Raw genomic sequence first — 25,609 nt, 5'->3', positions numbered from 1 at the left:
GACTGAAGTTGTATTTCCTTATTAGGAAACGTAGGTTGCGTAACGATCTCTGACGTCAGAGCAGTCACAAGACCTTGCTAGCAGAGCCGAGCTCAGCGTGTGAGGCCACAGGGCAACCGGTTCGCACTTTGTGTTATATAGCTAGTGTCTCAAAGGCATGACTGACACCATGGCCGCCGAGAACCAGGACATACGGGTCTTTTGGAGTGGAAGAGGCGACTTTTTTCGGTGATTTTTTTCCCCACCTAGATATCACAGCACAGGAACAAAGCTCCCCGAGTCTCAGCGGAAGGCATTGTGTATGCGTGCGTGGCGGCTGTAGTTGTCGGCGGCAGTGTCTTGGCTAGCTCAGCCGCACATCTCCATTCACGTTAGCAAGTCAACATTGGACATCGCCGCTAGGCTAGCAGGGTTGCTAGCTTGGCCGGTTTGTTTGGTAGGAGCTGGTGTGTAGGTGATGTTGTCCGTCCTGTCGTACGGTAGACTTGTGGCCAGAGCTGTCATCGGCGGACTTTCTCAGACAGACGGCCGCGACTACAGCCTGGTGACAGCGAGCTGTGGCTTCGGCAAGGACTTTCGTAAAGGCATCCTGAAGAAAGGGATGTGCTATGGGGACGACGCATGCTTCATCGCCCGACACAGAACCGCTGATGTTTTGGGTGAGTGTTAGCTAGACAAGCAATAACAATAAAGGTCACCCCTCTTTATCAGAAGGCTGAAATACCTTATTCGAAGGTTGGATTGCACGTGCGCGCAAAAATAATGTTCTAGTTACAGTTCAGAAGGCTCGTGGAAGTGGCCACTGTGTGAACAGAGTGGGTGCTTTCCCATATCCGCTGCTACCTTAAATATTTGTTTGCATTTTGTTCTGGATTGATGACCTGCGACACACCGCTGCATTTTCTCTCAGCTAGGTAGGCTGGAACCTGCATCTCTGTTGTGTGGAGAATGCATTCCTTACGCCGTCATTGTCAGGTACACAAAAACAATGCGGGCTTTAAAGTCTCTATTTTGGATTAAAATGGCTCTCCAGCTCAGAGACCTCGAGTCCTTCATAAACAACCTGCTATTTAACACAAACGCAGGGCCGTGCAGCCCTGCTGCATGTCTGTGTGCTGATGCACACTGTGCTAGTCAATACACACAAGTAAGCAAATAAAAAAAATCAGGACCAAGCATTTCACCAAGCCAGGTTATTAGTTTTTTTTTGGAAGGTCTTAGTAGATTAGTTACAAAGTTGTGTGCTGGCTTTGAACGAGCCTGATTCTCTGTCCTGTTTTCTGGCACAGGCTGATGGGACGCAGAGGGCCATCCTTGTATGGTCATTCCTGGGAGTAAGAGGGCTAAAGTTTCCTTTCTAGGAAAATCTTCGACCTGACCAAATGCTCCTATGGGAACAAGTGCTTTTATTAACCCACAAAACAATTAACGTTTCTATAGTAGGATGAATGCAGGCTTGCAATGGGGAGATGTTTTATGCTATTTGGGGAATCACAGATTTTATGTTTTGAAGTAGGGCTTTCCAATTAATCGCAATATAATCAAAATCGCAATATGGAGTACTGCAATATCCAAATCGCAGGGGGGTGCAATATCACAGTTGGGGCCCCATTTTTTTTTGTTAAAGGCAAAATATGTATCAAACCATTCTGAATTAAGTATTGTAATGCTTCAGAAACATCCCAATTACAAACTGTAATCTACACACTAAAGATTTTTTTTTTGGGGGGGGGGTCAAAACAGCATAGTATCGTGATATATTGTCTGCTTGACAATCCCATTTAGCAGGGAGACAATTTAAGTGAGATGAACAAACAGAAATGTTTCTTTTTAGATAAAAAAAAAGATTTTGACAGTTTCCTTTCGAGGACATCACTTGAAATTGGGAAAAAGTAGAAGTTGGGGAAAAAAGGTTATAAATTGCAATGTATTGCAATACTTTTTTAAATCGTAACATCGTATCGTGGCATAAGTATCGTGATGATATCGTATCGGGAGGTGTCAGGTGACTCCCACCCCTAGTACAGTTCCTCGCAAAAATCATACTATAAATCATTTTTTTTATTTTTGGGATTTTTTTCAGTGAAAATGAGAATGATACAAAACTGATCATCCCCTTCAATATGGCGACTCATATTGCAATATCTGTCAAAATAATCGCAATTAGATCATTTCCTCATATAAAAAAAACAACCTTTAGCTATGTTTAAATTGAAAAGAACCCTGAAGATCAGATGAAGTCACCTTTTATAATAGAGTCAGGAATGACTGAAACAGTGACCGTCAAAGAGGAACTTCTCACTGACGGAGGCTGTTTCTATGTGTTCTGTGACATTTCCTTGATTTCTTGAACACGTCTTTCTGTTTTCTGTACTGGATGTGCTTTTTGCATCTTGGTGAAAGTGACCATTGTTTTTCTTTATTGTGCAGCTGCATGGCATTGTTCTTGTTTTCTCACAAGATCCTCACTTGTGGAGCAAGTCTGAGCAATGTCAAGAATGAGTATTATGTTTCTGAGCTTGTTTGCACTTGAGCCGGTTATAAAAAGAAAAGAAGCTGTATTGGGCACAGTACCTAATTCATACTGTACTGTGCAAAAGTCTTAGGCAGGTGTGGGGAAAAATACTGTAAACTAAGAATGCTTTAATCAATTAAATTAAAAAAGTGAGCCAAGAAAAGAAATCTAAACCACATCATTATTTAGTGTTACTACCCTTTGCCTTCAAACCAGCATCAATTCTTATAGGTACACTTGTAAAAAGTAGGGCGACGTTGAGGATCATAGACACAGTGGTCAGCCAAGGAAACTTAGTGCAGCAGATGGAAAACACAGCCCTGATCTTAACATCCAGTGGGTCTGGGATTACATGAAGAGACAGAAGGATGTAAGGAAGCCTACACCCACAGAAGATCTGGGGTTAGTTCTCCAAGATGTTTGGAACAACCTACCAGCCGAGTTTCTTCAAAAACTGTCTGCAAGTGTACTGAGAAGAATTGATGCTGTGTTAAAGGCAAAGACTGGTCACACCACATATTTATTTGATTTAGATTCCTCTCCTGTTCATTCATGAAGAAGGGGGAGTTGTTTGACTTTTATTAAGCTGAAAATTATGAATTCCAATCATTAAGAAAAACATGTGTTTTTAGGTGTCGCAGATGGAGTAGGTGGATGGCGTGACTATGGAGTAGACCCATCGCAGTTTTCAGGCACACTGATGAAGACATGCGAGAGGCTGGTGAAGGAAGGACGCTTCGTCCCCAGCAACCCGGTGGGAGTCCTCACCAGCAGCTACTACGAGCTGCTGCAGAACAAAGTTCCCCTGCTGGGTGAGTAAAGCCACCGGACACACAGGATCCCAGTGTTCATATTACACCTTAAAGTAGACAGGACCCTATCAATGCATTATACTGTAGAATACATTTTGTTTTTATGAGGATGTTCATATCCAGTGCCTGGGGAAAGCATCAATGTGCTCAAGCTATGTCCACCATCTGTGGGACCAGGACGTCTGGGTGTTTGGCTGCTGCTCTGTTTTTTTTTTAGCGGTGATCCAGAAAATCTGCAGAATTTAACGGACTGTTTATCTGCTTGGGGTGGAGGTGTGTTAACATTCTGAGATTTCTTTTTTGTTGAACATCTGTGGGGAATTCTGTGTCTGCCGATTTCGCGTGGCACAGGTCATTAGGGCTCGGTGCCACTTTTAATTCCTTTTTAGGCACCAACCGAATTGTTTGTAAAGTATCGAGCATCAAAAAATGCCTCGTCATTCAATACCAAATTTCTAAACCTAAGTAGTAAATCTCATCAGCGTAAGTGAGCCAATAAGCATGCAGGATGCTTCCACCAAGATCTAATACAGATTGGGATTGGCTGTCTAACGGCAGGAAGAACTATAGGTTACGCACAGAGACGGGGCTCACGTAGTAGGAGCTAAAAAAAAATAAATAAGATGTGTGCTGTAATGTCTTACAAAATTGGGATAAAAAGAAGTCTTGTTTAGGAACCATCAAAACATTTTTCAATGATACCCAGCCCTACTGGTCATCCCCCTATTCATTCCTCTACAGTTAATGTGATGATCCTATCTAGTGTGATGATTATAAAAAAGACCGCCAAGGTCTCCTCCTTTTCTGACCTGTTTTGTATTAAACATGTTATTGTGGGATTGCAGACCGGGATACTCCTACGGTTTACCTACTCCTTGCTTCTAACCTTGTTCAAAACCTCACTAAACTGATTTAGGTCCATACCATGCACTCTGCTGGACAGTAAAGTGGTGAAGGGCATACTGCGCATGGCACGGAAACCGTACATTTTCCATGTGGTTTGGATTGGAGCACACTGTCGAGGGTTAGGTTGTTCCGCCTGTTCACTTAAGTGGTGGCTGGATGGAGATTTTTTCATCATGAGTCAGAGACCACCAGATCGCATTAAGAAGTTCTGGGAATGTCTCATGTCCTGACTTGCTCCACGCAGGGACACTTTCCGAATCCCTTTCCTCCTTCACGCCACTTCCCAACAACAAAGCGAACACACAAACGTAGAACATCAGTGACTGCATGTTTTGGGAACAGATCTTTGCCACTGCTAGTACTTTTCCATCCCTTTTTATCACATGTGCAGCAGGGAAAACAACCCTGTATTATGCTGTTCCATTGTGTGTGAGGGGTTGTGGGTGTGGGGTTGCGAAGAAAGGGAGTGAGTCACAGTGCGTGAGTTTTTTTTTTTTCAAGGTTGATCCCTGCATATTTCGGTGGGCCGGATGACTCAGCAGCAGGGTGTGGCTGCACGTTTATCCGCCTGCTCCGGCTCATGTCATCATTCTTCAAACCACTACGCCGATTGTGGTACATCAAGTTTGTGTATTCAGGCTAACGCCATTAATCAGTCTTCCTAACACACTTCAGATGGCTATCGTTCCATAAACGGAGAGTAATCGTCTAAGCTTTGTAGCTGTAGAAAGCTCGGAGGAAAAGACAGTTTTCAGGCTGTTTGCAGCTTTGTTTCCATCCAGGCATTTTTAAGAAAAGTATGTATTAAAATAGATCGAAAAGAAATTGTAGCCTGCATGAGAACATTTCTGATCTCTTTTTAAAGCAATACTTTCTAGTTTTGTCATCCATCGGTGGTGGGAACTGGGAATGATGTCACACCAGAGTTGACCGTGTTTGAGTAACAAGTTAAAAAACAATTTATATTTAACGGGGGCAATAACCAGTAGAGCCTGATTTTAGGCATTTCTCGAACTATTGGTATCAGAATTTATGTAATATAAAAAAAAATCATATTCATTCATCTGAATAATTTATAATGACAAATAAATAATTCTGATAAATGATTATTTAAAAAATAAAATAAAAACGCCATGTTATGCGTGTTGGCGTTGCATAGTCTGTCCACCAGAGGGCTCTCTACAACGTCCCTGTTGGCAACACTCTTACTTGAATTTTCATATCGTAAGTTTATATTTTTATACTTTTTTATTTATCAGAACTTTAATATATTTTGATGTTTCTCTGTTCCGTTGTGACAATAAAACAAATTATCATATTAATTTAGTGAGAACTCATAAATAAAAACGGATAATAAATGTTAGGGAAATCTTTTTATGTTTTGTTACACGTTTTTGGATTTTTTATAAATATGTCGGAATATCAGATTTTTAAATAACATTTGTATCGGTATCGGCCTTAAAAATCCTTTAGCGGTCAGGCTCTAATAACCAGGTTAGCTATTGTTAGCAATACCAGTTGATAACAACGCATTATCTGTCTTCCCAGATAGAAGATGGACAGTACTGTGCGTACGACAGATGTAATGAGACACAAACTAGGCAAAAGTGCTAATGAACAGAATATTGAAACAGATTTTACTGTTGTTGATGCTTGGGGCAGCCATGTTGGATTGTGATGTCTGGGGTTGGTGAGGTTCTCTTAAACTTTCCGGTTGGAAATCTGACTTCACCGGGGCGTTTCTTCCAGTTTGAATTTCTTCCCTGTTCAACTGGAACACACCACTAGACCCAGCCAGACAATGCACACCATATTTGGGTTTTATTTACATTTTGAACTGAAAGGAAATGTGTGTGTCTGTGTACGTTTGCAGGCAGCAGCACAGCCTGCATTGTGATTTTGGACCGGCAGAGTCACCGGCTGCACACAGCCAACCTGGGAGACTCGGGCTTCCTGTTGGTCCGGGGAGGGGAGGTGGTCCACCGCTCGGACGAGCAGCAGCACTACTTCAACACGCCCTTCCAGCTGTCCATCGCCCCCCCGGGGGCCGAAGGAGCCGTCCTCAGTGACAGGTGAGGCAACCAACAGGCAGTACATCGTACACCTGCTGCCAATAAACTCTAAACTGGTGTTTGGGGACAGTACATACAGCAGGGGGGGGGTTGTTCCCAATAGTAAATGGAACAGTTGATAGAGAGGAGGCTAAGTGTTCCATACATTAGGTGTAATACAGCTATACAATCACACACAGATATAACAAAGGCTCAGCCAACAACGCGCCACACCGCAGTGTTTGGTGAATGATGACTGTGTCGAGCTGTAGTGTAACAGTGTTTGGTGAATGATGACTGTGTCGAGCTGTAGTGTAACGGTGTTTGGTGAATGATGACCGTGTCGAGCTGTAGTGTAACAGTGTTTGGTGAATGATGACGGTGACCGTGTCGAGCTGTAGTGTAACAGTGTTTGGTGAATGATGACGGTGACCGTGTCGAGCTGTAGTGTAACAGTGTTTGGTGAATGATGACGGTGACCGTGTCGAGCTGTAGTGTAACAGTGTTTGGTGAATGATGACGGTGACCGTGTCGAGCTGTTGTGTAACAGTGTTTGGTGAATGATGACGGTGACCGTGTCGAGCTGTAGTGTAACAGTGTTTGGTGAATGATGACGGTGACCGTGTCGAGCTGTAGTGTAACAGTGTTTGGTGAATGATGACGGTGACCGTGTCGAGCTGTAGTGTAGTGCGTCAGGGGCCACTTGCTGCCCTGTGCCAAGCCATAGCTCAGTAGACGTCAGAGTGCAGGGCGAGCGCTGGATGTTTGCCAAGCTCTCCCTCTTACTCGGGTCAAAGTCTGTGTGTGGGCTGATGGACTCCCCCCCCCCCCCCCCCCCCCCCCCCCCCCCCCCAAGAAGTTACAGCCAATCCTGCAGCAGCCTCGGCCACCTTTTCACTCCATGTGTCTTGAACCAAGGCAGATTATTCTGAGCCTCTTAAACTCATTTCTGAGGGAAGATGAAACTGAACTGCATGTCACTAGTGGTACAGAATGAGTGTTGAATGTTTTATTTAAATTTTATTACGGACCTTTATTCAGTCTCTGCATCACCACTTCAGTTGGGGTGTGTGTGTGTGTCAGTCAGTCAGTCAGTCATATAGTTGTGATTTACACTGAGTACAGTGGCAGATTACGCTTCCAATCCTCGATCACTAACATAGCAATTTCAAAGAGTGCAAGGGTCAAAACTGAAGTGCACTAACAACTTTCCTTTAATACAAGAAAAGGAAACGGCGTGGAGCATGTTGAGGTGGAAAGGGAAACGGTGACAACAGCTATTTTCTGTGTTTTCGACATGCAGCCAAATCTATGTATTCTTACGCTACGTGGGCAACTTCACCCTCTCTAGTGAAGAGACAAGTGAATTCATGAAATTAGTTTTCATTGCAATTATAAACAAAGATATGTTTCACAGCTTTCACTGTATGATTATCCAATCTGTTTGTCTGTGGTGGCATTTGAGAAATGGCTTTGGCTCATCGTGGATGTCAAGGGAACTTTATCAGGATGCATAGTATCCTGGATCCATGAAATGCTGGCCTTTAAAAATAAAAATCTGCCTGCATCTATGGGAATTTAACATGGAGTGTATACTTATGCCCCCTGTTTTTTAAGGAAGAACATTCATTTATTTACAATACATTATTCATTCACAAAGGAAAGTGGTGTCCTTAAAATGTTGGATTTTCCTAATTTTTATTAATTAAGCCGTTAAGATCAATTTTTTTTTTTATTCCTCTTATTTGTATAAACTTTAGCATGGGTGTGTAAACTTACACAAGCCACTGTATCTAACTGTAGGTACCCATAATGCATATGTAATAGTGTCTTTCTATTGCTCTACCTAGCTGCAGTATTTCTTTCTTTCCTTCTTACATGTGAACTGTAATTTCAGAGTCGTCACAGGACAGGCTGTCCCTGAGAGCTTTGGCTCAATGTTTCATGATGCAGTTTGTAATAAATAACATTCATAACTGGCTCGGGGGAGTGCAGCAGAGTAATGGTATTTTCCAAGAAGTTAAACTTGACACTGAGAGGCTAAGCGGACTGGGTCCTGCTGCCTATGTATTTGTAATTTGTAATTGAAGCATGTTTCACTGAACACGAATGTCCATTCAAAAAAAATAAATCTGTTTTTTAATTAAAAACATGAGGATTCCTTGAATTTGTCCTCATTCTGTACAGTTTATGTAATCAAAATGAAATATCAGCAGCAATTGGGAGTCTTATCTTTCTAAGTTGTCAGTGGATTTTTCCCACCGGGTAGAGTAAGGTGCTATAATCGGAAGGTAGAGGAGAATCTGGGTCAGAAATTCAGATTAGTTATCAGGTCAGACGGGACAGAGTTCCTGGACGGGGTTGTAAAGGGAGAAAGAATAAGCTTAAACGGCCACAACTTTGAGGATGCTAGTGTTAGTTTGTATTTTAGTTTTCACTGCGAGATAAAAAACATTAAAAAATTTTGACTCACTGAAATGACCAACTTCATCGCATGCAGCGTCCTGTGCCTGACTTGACTGTGTCTGTCCCTGTAGCCCTGACGCAGCAGACAGCTCTTCTTTCGACGTCCAGCTGGGTGACATCATCCTCACCGCCACCGACGGGCTCTTCGACAACATGCCTGACTACATGATCCTGCAAGAGCTGAAGAAACTCAAGGTGAGTCACACTGAGGCCCAAACAGGTTGGATGGCTTGAGTGAATTAAAACCATGTCCACAATACAAACTTCATGCCTGCTTTTGTTTGTTTTTGGCTCCAAAGAACACAAACTATGAGAGCATCCAGCAGACTGCCCGCAGCATTGCAGAGCAGGCCCACGTACTGGCGTATGACCCCAACTACATGTCGCCGTTTGCACAGTTTGCCTGTGACAACGGATTGAATGTAAGAGGTAAGTGTCTCAGTTCTACTTGGACCGAATCGAATTTGAAGCGTATGTGCTTTTTTTTGCTTTCAAAGCTTTATTAAATAGATGGACAATGGTACATGACATGGCAATTTTCTAGGTTGAAATATTAAAAACATTTTAGTTTAGCCACATCCTAACAGGATATTGTTCTTTTTTACCCAGGAGGAAAGCCAGATGACATCACAGTGCTGCTGTCTATAGTGGCAGAATACACCGACTAGAATCTATAGAGCTGTGACAGGGGGGGCCTCTGCAGGTGATGGACTGCGTCGATTCCTGCTGGTCAGGATGAAGGACTGATGTCAGATGCTTTACCCACATGTGTTGACTCTATTCTGCCTCATCCCCCAGCTGACCGTCAACCCCTTCTGCCCCCCAAAAAACTCCTACATGCCCATTTCTCTGTGATTGTGTACATCAGAGAGTGGCTGAATAAAGGGGACTAGAGGCCTGATGAATCCTCTTGACCGGGCTGCATTGTTGGCATCTTTGCACTGTTCCAGTGCTCTCTGGATAATCCCATTGCCAGGGATAAGCAGTCATCGGGTACGTTGGAGATGAGGATCGTGGCTGATGAGGACAAGTCGTCTTTCTCGGTTGGGTGATTTGGGCAGGGAGGACGCTGAGACTCAGAGACCGAGGTTGATGTAGCCAGATGGTACGGGTTGTAGACTTTTAAAGCGGCCCCATGCTGGGCAGCTGGAAGAGAAACAATACAGTTCATCAGTAGTGTTAAGAAGGGAACTGCACAGGAGAAGGCAGGATGAGGGCTTAATAAATGGGCTGCTTTGTGCAAGCAAATGATACAGTGGTAGATAGAAAACCTCAGTCCAAGAGCCTGGACCCTTATATGTGGCTGCTGGGAGCATATATTTGAGAACCGGTGTGCTGTTCTAGGATGTTTTGTTCAATATATGCAAAAAAATGAGTGTATGTGACATTTATACAACTGTGGTTAGTGTCTTGGCAGGGTGATCAAATATGATTTGATGAAGAAGAGCAGCAGCTGTCTTTTCCATGCCAGTGCAATTCAAGTCTTGCACTCATTTTGTTACCTAATGGTGGTTAAGATGAGGATTTTATAGTCCAAAAGCCTCGCCAGATATGTTGTGTCAAACTGGTGGCTTCCCTTTAATCTTATAGCTGCTGCTGCTGCTGCAGAAGTCTTGATTGTGATTACATGAGATGTGTCTATGGATATGTGTGATGAATGCACTTGTGTGCTTGTCAGTAAGACTATTGATATATGTAATTAGTTTGTATGAAATGGATGTGAAGGCTACAAACTTCTCCATTTTCAAAGGGGCTGAATCGGTGTGGCAAGCCTCAAGCGCACAAAGCTGAAGAAGCGCATCTGTAAAAGCTCAACACAGTGGAAGTTGGTCAGGTGACTAAATGTGTTTTTTGTTCAGTTGTATTGTTGAATTCTTTGGACTGATCACCACATCAGAGTAGCTTTAGAAAGTTAACAATCAGCATTTCCATATCTCTTTGTCTCTCTCTCTCTCCCCATCTTGCTTCAAATCTCCAATGGCACAATTTTAAGTCGGGTCACTGCCGATTTCATGAGAAAAATTGTCATGTTTTCATTATAGATTTGCACTCTGTATTTACCACCACTTTCACCCAAAGTTGAAAATATGTCTTAGTAAAAATCTGTATTTTGTGTAATGTTCTAATAATGTGCCTTGTATCAGGTGTGGTTGATACTGGCAAACGTCCATAATTCCTTAAACCCCTGACTATGTGCCAGGTGCTGAGCACAAAGCTGGAAACTGTTAAGTAGCCAAAAGAGTCAAAACAGCTTTCCCATCATGCCCTGCTGTCTTAACACTAGATATTTTTACCTACAGTAGGTAAACCTTTTATCTCCTGAAATCTGCTTCTCTGCACACAGCCAGGAGCTTAGGAATAGTGATAAAGCCATTGAACGCTTAGAAACTCCTCCCTGTGGATCTTCAGATCACTGTTTACAATCTGATGGACTGTATTCCTACTAGAGCTGACAAGTTCCCACTTGAAGACTGCAGTGTCAGGTGTCCTTTTTAAAGGAGAATTCTGGTCAATTTCAACATGTAGCTCTGTTTTTTTTTAATTTGGAGGGCTGTCAGTAGCAAGACCAGCTAAAACAATCGGTCCAGTCTACACCGTGTTATCCTCCTGCTAGAGTTAGCACCCAACAGGCTTCAACAGGGCAAGTTTTAAATTTGTCATCAGCAGTGCTTAGCCATGTGCAGTGATTCCTTCCAAGTGAACACAGTGAATTGGACTGCAGTAGATGTGACAGAAAGGCATAAAAGTAAATTCAGCCAGTGCACACACCTGTTTATTTCCTGTTTTCCGGTGAAGTCCTGTGCTAACTCTAGCAGGAGGATAACACGGTGTAGGCAGCACCGATTGTTTTCATTTGTCTCGCTACTGACAGCACTACAAATTTAAAAAAAAACAGCTACATGATAAAAACAACCGGAATTCTCCTTAAAAATAGGCATGGAAGAGCAGCGATTGATCGAAATGTGAGTTTGAAGTGTTCTAGCACTGAGGACAATCTAAGCAGCCTTAACAATATTACAAAGCAATTCTCTCAGTCAGATGGAACTGCCACTGTTAGTGTTGTGGTTCCTGTTTCCTGACTCATACCTGCCCTGTCACCTCTCATAGTCCTCCTCCAAACCCTTTGTTACAACCAGAGCATGCGTCTGTATATATTTTGGGTGTACAGTTCAATGAAGATCTAAGCTCTGTAAAAAAAAAAAAAAAAATCTTCAAGTCTGTACAATATTTAAATAAAGAGTATAGTATTTATTGTTCTTGTGTATTAGATGACTGTGATATGAGCACAAACCGGCAATTGGTGTTAGATCAGAACACTATTTGGCATGCTTGAGTATTGAACAATACATTGCAGAGGCGTTTACTTCTATGCTGGATCCCTCTAGGGCTGTATTTTCACATCCACCAATTATCACACAGCTCTGCATCCAGTGTGTTTTACCTCCCTGAACTCAGGCTCCAGGCTTGAAAAAGATAATGCTTAAGAACGCCTTGTACGATTTATGTGTGTACTCCCACATTCCTCAGACATCCGGCATACTACCGGTTACCATCAACAGACAGGTGTGGTGTCTTCATGTTTAAGTAATGGTTTCAAAGACAACAGCAAAAAGTATTTTTACCTGCTATTACAAATACATTTCCCACAATATAGCTACTTAAATAATTTGATAAATAATCATAAATACATTCTCTTGAATTTCCAACTGAATATTGTAAGGAAACTTAACACTTTGAAAATAATTTAAACAAGCAAAGCCATAGCGTTGAGCTATAAACGACATGCTGCTTATACAACTTAAAAGTACGTCAAATACAAGTTCATTAAGATCCTATCATTCAGACTACTTAAATGTTGTGGCCTACTTTTAACGACCACAAGCTCAGCCCTGTTATCAGAGGGAGGGGCTTCTTGTATAGTCTTCCTCCAAATTCGCCTCTTCGTCACTGTAGCATGCCAGAACAGGAAGTCTGGCAGCACAACCATCATCGTCTTGCTCTGAGGACCTGAACAGGAGGGAGCAGATCTAAATGGAAATAGACAACATAAGTTAAGTGTAAACATTTTTTATGAAACAATATTTCAGTACATCAGAAATGAGTTTTTTTAGTTGCCTTTTTGTTATTAGATTTGTCGTTACTTTTCCTTGATACAATTGAAGAAAATATGAATGTTGCATCAGGTCTCTAGAACCGGATCTGACAAGATGATATTCTAATGAACCTCTTAAAAGGGCCCAAAAAATTGATTCCCCAGACAAAAACATTCAACACGGAGGAACAAAAGACGTCCCATCCCTCACATTGAGTGTCACCTCGCTTGTCTTCTTCAGTCACATCTCACGTGATGAGGCAACATGGCGTACTTCCAGTAGAAGTCAAAGTAAAGCACTGTAGCACTTCACACTGCCACCCATCCTGTTGAAACTGTAAGGAACTATGTAGACTAGAAAAAGCCATCCGGCAATTCGCCGCAGGGTTGTGCTTCAGTGGGAGTGTCACTTATATGGCATGTTTGTGTGATGTAAAAGAAGAAAGAAACCTAATGAAGAAACAAAATAGACTTGGGACTGTTCTCTGTAGTTGCAGAAAACATTCAGCTGTTACACAAACTCCTGGGCAGTTATATGGTGGTTCATTGGTGTGCCAGTAGGCTGTAGGGAGTTGGGTTGGGAACCAGTGGGTCGCTGGTTCAAGTCCCCATTTGGACCAAAGTACAGTGTGGATTGGTAGCTGGAGAGATGCCACTTCACCTCCTGGGAACTGCTAGGTGCTCTTAACCCAACCTCAACCCCCGCCCGCTCAGGGCGCTGGTCCAGCACTTGTCAGCCCACTGACTCTGACATCTCTCCATTTGTGCATCAATAGGTGTGTGTGTGTTTTCAGGCCTTTCTTGTGGCAGTGAGTGTGAACGCAGCCTAAAGCCTGCATACTTCAGAGAAGTTACCAGTAAAAAATGAAAACCCAACAGGAAGCTGCTGTTACCATGGAGGAAGCAGGAGTCAAGGTGGCGGTGGCAAAGGCCTCATCAGCTACACCGCGCCCGTTAGGGTCATCAGTCTCAGGCTGCAGCAGCATAAGAACAGGTAGGTTGGTTATAGGGCTGCCCTGGCTGGATGGTATCATCTCCATCATAGCAGGAATGTCCTGAGCCTTACTGCTGTCTGCCTCACATGAACCCACAGGTAGAACAGCAGCATCTGCACACCTGGAAACACACAACACACTCATCTCTGCGGCAAGCGTTTTCTACCCAGATAATAGTAATAATCAGTTCCTATGCTGGCAAAAATATTCATGACACAGTGTGCAGTGTAATTGTGGTTTACAGTGCCATGTTCTATAGCAGCAATTTAACAGTTCTGTCCCAGTGCAGACAACACAGTGAAGTCACAGTATATCTCAGTGAAATTTGACTCCTGAGCATGCAGCTTAGGTTATGGTTACTTAAATATCTAATGGAGGGAGTGGAGATGTTTCAACGCCATGGAATGGCCAATTAAAAGACAGAGGAAAGAGGACACAGGCTGGAGAGTAAATTTCACACAGCACTACACCCACTCTGACAACTCTAATAAACGTTTTGGTGGAAGTAGTGTCTAAACAACATATTCAATAACCACGATATTAAGTTATATTCTAACCAAAACAGTCAAATATAATAACGAGACTAATAAACCTTAAGTTATTATTGACTTTAGGAGTTAAAATATTTAAAGAACATTATGTTTATTCCCCTTTACAAATTGCATTCATGAACCAGGCGTGTAGCTCTGTATTAGCTGTTACTAAAAGTGGCTTTGAGCACTGTAACAAAACAACCCTGTGCATGTAACCACACTACATGTCATCAACCTCTAGCACTGCAGGAAGAAGAGAGCAATCTGATTTTGAAAAGTTTCAGGACAACTTCAGGCTTCTTTAGTTGTACTTCAAAAAAGCCCCTGAGGCAGCAGGAAAGCAAGTTTTCTAGAAAACTAGAATTACCGTCTCACGGTTGTATGACTACAATGTCAATGTCTGACCAGGCTTATATAACATATGCAGTGAAGACTTTTAAAGAAATTTAATAAGGTATTAAGTGTTTTTCCCCCACTAAATTTTAATGACTGTATTCAAATGCATTCCAGTGAGAAACATGCTGAGACTTTTTTACAGGGCTTGTAGAGAGCTTCGTCACATGGTGCCACGACAATCACCTGAAGCTCAATATCAGCACAACCATTGAGCTGTTGGTGGACATCACGAGGAACAGGATAGCACACAAAGTTGTAGCCATGACAGTAGGCAATGCACATATGAATGTTGCTGCAAAAAAAGCTACAAATTCAAAAACATGGATACTTCACATATATTCAACCCAGTAGCACGGAGGATTTATACAATCACCACAGTTTCAAGGTGGGCACCCAAGACTAATGTCACCAATTCAGTTCCTGAGTTGTGAATAATGGCCAGAAAAGTGTTTTTGCTGATGTCATAGTGAAGTTAACCTTTAACCTACTGGATATAAAACGTCATTACATCTGCATTTTATCCTGTTAGACATTTATGTGAAAGTTTATCGTAATAAGCATATTCATTCTTGAGTCATGGCCCAAGACCAATTAGTTCATCCTTGAAACCAGGTGGATGTCAAATTTAAAGAAAATCACCTCAAGTGTTCTTCACAAAATCAGGGACAACCAAAACACATAATGGCTAATGCCAGCGCCTTCAGCATAATAAAGGTTAAAGAGTGCAGGTTGTAGTTGAATTCCTGAACAGTGTGGATTAAGAACTGCCTGCTCATCAGGTCAGCCATGTCTCTGCAGACCCCAAGCTGTGCAGTCACACAGGACCCACCCAGAGCCCAAAACACAGAGAGAGAGTTAGCAGAGCAGGACAATGACACTTACACAACAGCCAAGCAGGCTAGCATAAGGATAAGGATTACAAACTTACAACATAAACACAAGTCCTGGACTTGGCCTATTTATCTCTGTAACAGACACAAGGCTGTCTGCTGTAACACAATGCCCTCAAGAAGCTAAAAACATGCAATGACGGCAAACTGCCTTGACTGAGTGCCAGGAGAGAAGCTCAGGTAGCCTTGAGGGAAGATTCAATTATACTTTCAAATACACCGTCAGAGTGGATCAATGAAACTAAACCTACAAAGATTTTAGTTCTGAGTAGGACGCTGCCAGGTCAAAATAACAATAAAATATTATTTTTATAATCTGTGCAACTGTGCTGATGAGATCCCAATGATTGTGGGCAGGATTAAAAGTGACAGCAGAGTGTTTGTTACCTGGGGGTAGAAGGGGCCAGCGTCCCTGTAAGCTGAGAGGAGCCCTTGCTTTCAGAGTCGCTCAGAGTAGCCAGCACCACAGTAGCCTCCAGGACCATGTCCTCCACAGAGAAGCACACAGGCCTGCAAACAATACCAACGACACATCTATCACTGACAGAAATCTAATTACATAATCACCAGAATCTTTCACTGTTTTACCAGCCAATAGAAAAACTCACCATAATTGGTCAATTGGTAAAATGGCTGTTAATAGAAACAGACTCACCAGCCACAGACAAAATAATTGACCTAATTTTGAACTAATCTGGTGTTAATTACACACTCAGTTTGGACACAGACTGATGTTGATCCTTGCAACTTGAGCTACAAAGACTTACTTTCCTGCAGCACCGAAGTGGACAGACACAGGAAGGCAATGTGACTCTGCAAAGGACAGTAAACCCTGAAAAAAAACAGTGGTAATTCACTATCAAACTGAGTTATGCTTGTGTGCATCCATGTCATGACTGTGAAATTTGAATAACTCATCATTTTGAGAGTAGGGCCATGGCATGTTTACAATGATCAGGCTAAAGAAAAATATCAATGCTAAAGTAAGAGTAAATTGAGGCTGACTTAAACCTAAAGCCCGGCTTCTAATCCATCCAAACACGGCTTTCCAAAACCGACAGGAACAAGAGGACTAGTCTGGCTAAAAAAGGAGCCTAACAGCGGGGTGACCAAGAAACATTCCAGAACATTAGGGACAAGCGTTACGGGCGTTACTGCAGGTCAAGTCTTATTAACTGAACTAACAAAAGGATTTTTTACCCAAATTTTCAAATGACCAACAAAGTCCTTTTACTTCCTTTTTAAGCTAATACAGAAAAAAGTCATTTAAATTGAGGTGTATTCATTCAGACAGAAATCACTCATTCTGGAAGTGACATTTATAGTAGGATAGATCTCTAAGACACAATGTTTTGATCTTTTATTTTCTAGCCTTTTTAAAAGTTTGAGATCAACTTCAGTTGAGCCAGCTCCTTAAAATTCAAACACATTCCTTTTTGGCTTAAAAGTTATATATTTCATAACAAACCACACAACGTGTAAACCATTTCTGCAACTTATTAATTAATAATTAAATTACCTTTTCTATTAAGTGATATAATATGCGTCACTTATGTCACACTATTTTTGCTATTAAGATGAGATACAGTAATGAGGGGAAAGTTTACATGGAAACAGTACAGAGAGCCAAGTACACTTTGTTAAAGAACTTGAGTATCCATATTACAGGAGCAGAAATATAATCTCTTAGACAGAAAATACTTCTGAGCCAGTCACACACACACACACACACAACGCACGCACGCACAAACACATATACACACATGATATTCTCATGTGACAGGATAAAAGGAGCCTCCAAAAATAAATGTGTTACCCTCAACTCTTTCAAACAGAAAGTTATGTCCGACTCTACTCCGATCTGAAAGTAGTCAAACTCGTCTGGGTGTAAGGACATCTCAGTGTACATAGTCTTCATGTGATCTGTGACAGAAATACATCCAGGTCAAATGGTATTAAATATTCAGCATTTCTATTATCAGGTTAGGTTGTCAAATGTCTCAAAGTTGGTGCAACGGCAACTTTTCAACAGTTACGACATCTGTCAGCCACAGTATTGGGGGCCTGGGCCAAATCACAGAGTAACATTAGCTCACCATTTTCCCCCTCATAGTAATTTTTCAGAGTGACTCTCTGAGGAGTCATGGAGAAAGTGATTTCCTCCTGGCACACAGAGAAATGCATCACCATATCACCTAGAAGCCTGCAGAGGTAGAGCAAAACAAATGCCAACCCACATAGAATAAGCCTAAGCATTGAGCAGAGAGCCTTATGTCAACGCTGTGCTACTGGTGGAGGATACATAATGTTTATGTCCTTGTCACTCTGGTTGATTAAAATGAAATGCACTTAACTGACGCTGTGTGTGTATGTGTGTGTGTGTGTGTGTGTGTGTGTGTGTGTGTGTGTGTGTGTGTGTGTGTGTGTGTGTGTGTGTGTTTGTTTGCTCAGAGCCAGCTGAGGGTACAAAACATTGTGAACACCCATTCTCTCTCCATTAAATAGACTGGACTGTTGAATCCAGCTGGCAGCTACCATATACCTAATAGATTTTACAGTGAATCCACTTATCACAAAAAGATGGATTTCTAAGCATGACGAGAACAAAGATTTAGTTTGTCGTACACAATCACAAAACACTCCAGAAGTGTTATTGTTGTATCAATAGAACTTTGAGGTTCTAGCTTCATTAACAGAATAATGAGCAGCTAACCTGGCAGGAGCTTTCAGCACATTGGGACAGAGGTGTGCGGCAAACACTGCCTGCAGAGCCTCACTTTCCTGAAAACGTAGGTTGTGGGTTTTAGTGATGCCTATCACAAAAGCAGAAAGAAGATATTTGGAGCACACTCACACTGCCACCCAGGGATGATAATATGTAATGCAGTGTTTGCAGCTGATACAAGTCATTTTTAACATGGTTAAAGAAAACTGTCCGAGTAAAGAAAAAAGATTTAGGGTTTTTAGAAGTCCATCAGAAATTGATAAAACATATTATGTCTTTACAATCAAATATGATTGGACTCTACAATCCTGAATCTTTCCTTTACTTGCATCCATAAAATACAAAATACAATGTTTCCTACCATGCCTGCAGAAAAACTGGATCATCACTCGGTCATCGGCAGTGCCGATTGATATTTGACATCGCTCCACATTACGTTCAATTGAAGTCAAACAACGGAAAAGAGGTAGAATAGACTTTAAAAAAAAGAAAAATAGATATTGTCACATTTCTTTCTGCTTACTACACAGACCAGTATTGTAGCACTGATGGTTGTTGTTTTTTTATGCATTTGTTTGTTAAAAACAAATCTTTTAAAAAAAAACACACAAATAGACATGTTTAAGACAAGATAATAGGGATGCTTGATTATGGAGGAAAAAAAATGTTGCAATTGTTGAACTTATTGAAAAACAAAATAAGAGTTTACTTGCGAAATGTAATGTACTATTCTTTTTTGTGATCGTTAGGAGGCAAAATCAAGTAATTGCACAGCGCTACAAGATTGTCATCCCCGTTTTAACATTTTAATCATAGTCTTGAAGGGAAAACAATGTCATGTTAGACTTCCACTACTGTCTCATAAATCCTGAAAAGGTGAGTATGTGTCCTCTGCAGCAGGGTGTGATGTCACTATGAGCTCTCTACAGATGAATAACCAATATGACTGATTTACCTTCATGGCCAGTTTGCATTTGATTGATTCACTGCTCTGCTCTGATGCTGATCCCAGGCTGTAGTGCTGGAAGAACAGCGGTGAGAAGAGGAAGCAGGCATATGCCGAATGAGCAGAATTCACTGATCTCAGTGCCAGCTTTAAGACAGAAAGAGAGAGATTCAGTGAATGTCCTGCTCCTTGCTGTCACTTTATATAGGGAGAAAGGAAGCCCAATACTTGGAGACCAATACAGAGGCCTCGAGTAAAATAACATTCATGTAAGTAAAAAAATATGAAATGAATATCGTTGCTACTGATAATATGGGATAATTCAACACTGTTCCCCTTCCAGATTTAGTTAGTGCTGCTCACCCCTCTAACCATGGGATCCAACCACAGTTCATCTCCAATCCGGGACAGGGCATGAATAGCTTTTCCAAAGGCTGCAACACAACAAATCCCCACCGAAATTCAAGGTTAACATACCGTTATGTACATGTGTTACTATTACTAAGATAGCTTTTTATTCCAATATAAAGGGGTCAACTGCCTACTAACCACTGAAATAGTGGTTAAGTTAGCTAATTAGCTAGTTAGAAGCTAGCTAACGTTAAACGTTGCATTAGCCAAGCTAGCAGTCTTTCGTCGTACATTTATACAAGCCTCACAAGCTAATACAACTTATATGCAGATTAGTTTTTTTAATTCTTTAAAAAAACACCTACATTATTTACAAAAACATTTAACCATATCGCTTCTCTTGTTTAATACTACCTTTTACACCACTTCCTTCCAAAACACAGTTCATATCTGCTGATGAGAAGTGGGTTTGATGACCGATGTAACCGAGTCGGGGGTTTATCACGAGACACGGTCAAACAGCGCGCGCAGTGATGATTTCTCCACTAACGTTAGCTACAAGATAGTTTAGCTAAACTTTTTCAGGATATTGAGGCTAAATTGGCTCAAAGAGGGTCCTCCGCAGCGAAATGTAAGATTTAATCATTTTAATCATTAGAAGAAAATGGCCTATAGTTACTATACTACTAAGGTTATACACAGTTTATTTAACATAAGCTTAAATGAACTTTGCTGTTAATGCCAGAGGTGGCCAAAAGGGCTGGACAGATGATTTATAGTCACACTAAAAAGTTTAAAAAAAAATTTAAAGTTAGTGAAATAGTCATAATAATAATCATCATGTTTACATTTTCAGGTGCAAATTAAAACAAATATATAATTATATTGATATTAGCTTCTAAGTTGCACTAAATCATAGAAAAAAGCTTTCTCAAATAAAAATACACAAGTCTCAAGTTCCTCATGTTGTCCTCGGGTCAAATTGACCAGTTTTCCTATATCAATGTTCTTTTTAACCACACAAAATAACATGATTGATTCCACACAACGCTCTTTGGCAAGTAGAAATCTCTACTTTCATTACTTTTGGGGTGTCTTATTCACTTTTAGAGCATTTGAAAAAATAATTGAAGTGGTTTTCAAAATAGTATTGAGTAAAAGTTGACATATTCCAGTCTGTGATTATCTATCAACATACATTCCTTTAATTTTAGTCTAAATAATTCCTAATTTCTGCTTTTCTAATTCAAACATTAGGTATAATTTCTTATAGTTGAGGTTTATTGACCATAAATTCCAAAAATAACTGTAAAACTAAAAGGTAATAAGTTGGTGTTACATAACATGAAAAAAAATAACAAACGTTGAAAAAAAGCGTCATAAGTGTTGAAGAAAGGGACAAAAAAACATAAGAAAAAGTTAAAAACATCAATAAAAAGCTTCAACAAAAGTGTTGATTTTCAATTTTGACCGGAAGACAACACAAGGGTTAAAAAGCGGTAACGTTTCATTTTTAATAAAGCCCAAATAAAAGATAGATTATTAGATTGTTTACTGCTAGTACTCAGAGACAACGGAATATCCAATCATTTTTATTTGTGTTATGAATAATAGCGTGATTAAAAATACATAATAACTTTATGAAAACTACTACACAGTCAACAAGAGACAATGTGAATATGACATGTACTTTAGCTCTAAATTTGGTGGTGCTTGTAATATCTGTATAAGATTACGACTGCACACATTTGTAGTCATATTTGATAAATAGGTGCAACATGTGTTGATGCAAAGACCAACATAAAGACTCACTATAAGGTAATTAAAGTCTTTAAATCATCTGTTGACTATTTGCGGAAGTACGACATCAGAATTAGCTGTGCTGCTGCTTTTCCTCTGTCCTCGAGGCTTCGGCCTTGCCACATCCTTCTGTGCATCCCTCGTGAACGTACTATTGTCTCTCCGCTGATGAAACCCAAACCTCCTTCTGCAGGTGGGACTCTGACCTAGGAAATACAAAAACAACATGAGATGGATGGGAGTGGCCAAAGGTCAGTGGTGGAAGTACATTTGCTCAAGTACTGTACTTAAGTACAAAATTTAAGGTACTTGTACTTTACTTGAGGCCTTTCTTTTCATGCCACTTTCTATTTATTAATACATTATTCGGACAACTCTAGTTACTTTACAAATTAAGAATTTTGCACACAAAACACATGTTATAAACTACCCAACAATATTTAGTCCTACAAATGCAACTGAAATGATTAGACCATTAAACACTTACTTGATTGACAAAACTGTTTTGATCGTTTCCAGATTCTAAAATGTGAGGATTTGCTTTACTTTTGAAACTTTAAGTATATTTTCCTGATGATACTAACTTACTTTTACTTAAGTAACATTTTCCCTGCAAGACTTCTACTTGTAACAGAGTATTTTTTACTGTGTGGTATTAGTACTTGACTTTAAGCTTTAGTGTGTAACTTTTTGATATTAATGAATGTCCGCTACATTCGAGCCGTTGCCAAATAAGTTGCTACAAACCTACTTAAGACTATCAGCTCCACACAGCTCTCTCTGTATTTCTCAGTATGTTCAGAAGAAGAAGAAACAAGAGTGAAGATAATTAGGCTACTTCCTCTGAAGAGTCCATCATGTTTTTTTTGTCTTCATCTATCACTCTGTTTTTTTTAATACTCCATCGTGTGGGCACGCCGACAGTGTTATTGTCATTACTTAGAATTCCTCATGGGGGAGACAGACACTACGGACTGTAGCTTTAAGTAAAGGAGCTGAACACTTCTTCCACCACTGCAAACGTTAGGTTTGAGAAAACCGATACACACCTGAATGAACACATGTGTGCTACACATTGAGATAGTGCTGCTTCATCTGCTGCTTCATGTGCTCTGTACTGTAAACATTAGCTATACTGCAAAGGTAGCGCCTCTGTCCTGCTGTAAGGGCTGGATGCTGAGACAGAAACAAGACCTGATGTGATTATATTATAATACATAACAGAATGACAGTCATCTTGTTATTTTATGAGGACTATTACAATTATCTCATTCAAACCATCTTATAGCTCTTGATATGAAAAATACCACAGAAACAAACAGAAAACTAACTTGAACATGTGTTCCAGCGTTACATGGTTACCTGTAAGAAGGGTGCAGACATCATAGATTTGGGAATGTGTATTTTCTTCATGTGCTGGCCGCCTGCAGACACATTTACGTGTGTTCCTCTGTACATCTCCCTCACTTGCTGACTAGGTAGACATTTAAAGCCTGCCAAAGGCAACATGCAGTAAAACAGATCTGTGGTGGTGTTATTTAAGCAGCACATTTGATCTTAACAATCTTTAATGGAAATCAGTAATCATCTGTTTAAAGGTATATTATGTAGGATTTTCATAAAAAAAAAAAAATGAATAACCAATACAAAAGTAATCCCTTTTAATGATTACCAGACCCAAACAGATCTGCCCTTTTTTTTTTTTTTTTTTTTAGTTTTCAGTGGTGATCCAGAATTAAAATTGTGGAAAAAGTGGAATTTAAGAGATGTCTTAATATTCTGCGGAAATTTCTGTTGAATTCTGCGTCTGCAGATTCTGTGTGGGCCTGAAACCTGCCCTCTGCCTGGAATTTCTCTTTTCTTCCTATTTCGCTGAGTATGGGATGTTTTGGGGTGTCAGCAATGATCCTTTGGGCCGCACGCGGGTGTGCAACGCCCAGCTGACCACAGCATGCAGGTTGTGTAGCCTAGGTGTCATTTAGAATGGGGACGCCGGGGACAATTCCTTCCACTTGAAATAGTTGCTTTTGTCCCCATCCCTTTTTAATCGCAATTTTGTTAAAAAAATAAGAAACACAGATTTGTGGAATAAGTTTTTAACATGAGCAGAAATCTTGCTGAAACACATATGAACTATTAAAGTCCAGGGGTTGTAAATTAATATGTAATATTAAATTATTATTAATTAATTAATCAGTGATGTGAAGAGACACATTTAAAGAGGTTTCTTCCACAAACAAAAGACACAAAGGAGGCGGAAGACTAATGGCTACATGTGTGTTGACCGTAAATGGGAAAAGTTGATCTGCAGGAGAATAAATATCACTTGTATCAGGCAATTGTTTCTCCCTATGTCTTTTAAATTTTCTATTATGAAATAGCCAGTAAAATAAGGGCTTTTTAAATAATTTTGAAGAAAAGTGCCTTGGATTTCCTTTTTTTTTCCTATACTTAGTTTTTTTGTGGGCAGTGGGCACAACTGGAGTCACATGTGCAACTACAGTCTGCACAGCAACAGTTCATGTGGACCAAACTCTGGTTTGTTTTTCATTGCTCGGTTTTCAGTTTTCAAATCTCTACACACTTATCCCATGGCTCTAACCACAACGTGCACAACACTGTGGATTTACAGCACTTTGTTCAAATGCAAACACACTGCTGTCACAACTGTTAACCACACATTCAAAACAGAGTTGATTTCACTCTGGTACCCATCAAACACTGCTGGTTGCATTTTTGGCTGAATCCTAAGCAGGTGTCATGTTTTAGACTAGTTAGTGAACACATACGGTATTTATATAGAGAAAGCTCAGAAAGCCTTTTTTGTGTACATACACAAAATAAGAATTACAAACAGTTATACACTGTACCGTATGAGAGAAACAGGTAAAAGAGCATAGATACCGATATGTCCAGGTAAGATGTCTGAGGTTACATACACAGCTATAAAAAACAAAATGTGAAAAACACTGCCTTTACTATAGTAAAACTGAGTTCTTACTGTTTTTCAGAAAGTAATGGAGGTGAAAGTAATGGAGATACCACATCCATTAGTATTTAGAGGTGATGCAGACATGGAGGTGGAGGCTGAGGGTGTAGCCTTGTACAACTGCCACTTTGCTTGTTTGAAAGCCATGACGTCTCTCTCTCATGGGAGGGCCAAATTCTCTGGGCGGGCAAAGCAGAGAAACAGAAACCTTGCCTCCTATGACCTCATAAAGGGGCAAGATTCCAGATCTGCCCATCTGAACTTTCATTTTCTCAAAGGCAGAGCAGGATACCCTGGGTTGGGTTTACACCTATCACAATTTCTAGCCACTGGGGTACCAAAGGCAGGCTTGGGGAACTCATATTACTGTTAAAAAAAAACCTCATAAAGTGACATTTTTAGGCCCTTCAAGAGTTGGTTGCTGTGAATGAGTTTTGCAGGTGATGTGAACCATTTAGTTCAGGTGACTGCTGGTAGTGCAGACTGTAGTTTTAGTTTTGCACATGTAGCTCCAGTTGTGCCCAACGTTGTTTAGCAATTAATACAACAACAAAAAAACAATTGAATGAATGCAATTGAATTCCCGACCCCAAAGAGCACCTTTAAAAATCTGACTAAACTTCCTGAGCACCCTGGACATTGCAGTCTTGCCAATCTATAATTATATATTTTTAGATGTCAATTTGCGTTCAAATAATCTATTCTGTAATTCAATAATGAAAACAACAGGTTCATTCATGTTGAGTTAGAATTTAAAGAAATATTTGACTCACCATCTGTACCGCTCTGGTTAGATTCTGCAGACCTAAAAACAATTGAATTTGAAATCATCTACATCCTTCAATCCATTAAAGATGTTAACACTCACAATGTAGGTTTTACCTCATTACGATGTGACCCCTTCAATTTTTTAACAGGTTCTCTTTTTTCCGCTGCTCAACAAATGTTACTTGCTTTCTCATTGTTACTTACAATTCCAATATTTCCTGTTGATATGTCTGAGAGGTTGCAAACATCTTTATCAGCTCAGTATGTATTGCAGCCAGCAGAACCCTATGCGTGTGAAATGAAGCCAGCCCTGAAATCTGACACTATTCCCTGGGTTCCAATTACAGAGCAGAGGTCTAATATACTTGAACCC

The 25,609-nt window shown here is 40.5% G+C and overlaps 2 protein-coding genes and 1 long non-coding RNA gene across 4 annotated transcripts; 1 reads left to right on the top strand and 2 right to left on the bottom strand.

The window, feature by feature from the left end:
- The first annotated feature begins 56 nt into the window (after window positions 1-56).
- Window positions 57-10,852, top strand: LOC116689306 (protein phosphatase PTC7 homolog). The gene is made up of 6 exons (XM_032515806.1): window positions 57-659; window positions 3,148-3,327; window positions 6,107-6,305; window positions 8,822-8,945; window positions 9,050-9,179; window positions 9,360-10,852. Exons 1-6 carry the CDS (start codon window positions 458-460, stop codon window positions 9,416-9,418), a joined length of 894 nt encoding a protein of 297 aa, XP_032371697.1. The 5' UTR covers window positions 57-457; the 3' UTR covers window positions 9,419-10,852.
- A 1,296-nt stretch (window positions 10,853-12,148) lies between these two features.
- LOC116689304 (cell cycle checkpoint control protein RAD9B) lies at window positions 12,149-20,345 on the bottom strand. Of its 2 annotated transcripts, XM_032515801.1 has the most exons (11): window positions 20,094-20,345; window positions 19,692-19,762; window positions 19,338-19,475; window positions 18,744-18,858; window positions 18,371-18,470; window positions 17,754-17,860; window positions 17,474-17,580; window positions 16,425-16,489; window positions 16,045-16,167; window positions 13,737-13,959; window positions 12,149-12,778 (listed from the first exon to the last, which is right to left on the bottom strand). In XM_032515801.1, the coding sequence occupies exons 1-11, from the start codon at window positions 20,125-20,127 to the stop codon at window positions 12,647-12,649; spliced, it is 1,215 nt and encodes a 404-aa protein (XP_032371692.1). In that variant the 5' UTR covers window positions 20,128-20,345; the 3' UTR covers window positions 12,149-12,646. The 2 variants fall into 2 exon arrangements, with proteins under 2 accessions (XP_032371692.1, XP_032371695.1); XM_032515804.1 differs by lacking the exons at window positions 17,754-17,860; window positions 18,371-18,470 and having other exon boundaries at window positions 12,533-12,778.
- A 1,189-nt stretch (window positions 20,346-21,534) lies between these two features.
- Window positions 21,535-23,204, bottom strand: LOC116689308 (uncharacterized). The gene is made up of 3 exons (XR_004331966.1): window positions 22,842-23,204; window positions 22,529-22,655; window positions 21,535-21,685 (listed from the first exon to the last, which is right to left on the bottom strand). It is a non-coding gene; the product is annotated as an uncharacterized LOC116689308 (long non-coding RNA).
- Window positions 23,205-25,609: the final 2,405 nt, after the last annotated feature.

This window comes from Etheostoma spectabile, chromosome 5, assembly GCF_008692095.1.
Source record: "Etheostoma spectabile isolate EspeVRDwgs_2016 chromosome 5, UIUC_Espe_1.0, whole genome shotgun sequence".
In the NCBI taxonomy this organism is placed as follows: domain Eukaryota; kingdom Metazoa; phylum Chordata; class Actinopteri; order Perciformes; family Percidae; genus Etheostoma; species Etheostoma spectabile.
This window is presented reverse-complemented; position numbering and strand designations above follow the sequence as displayed.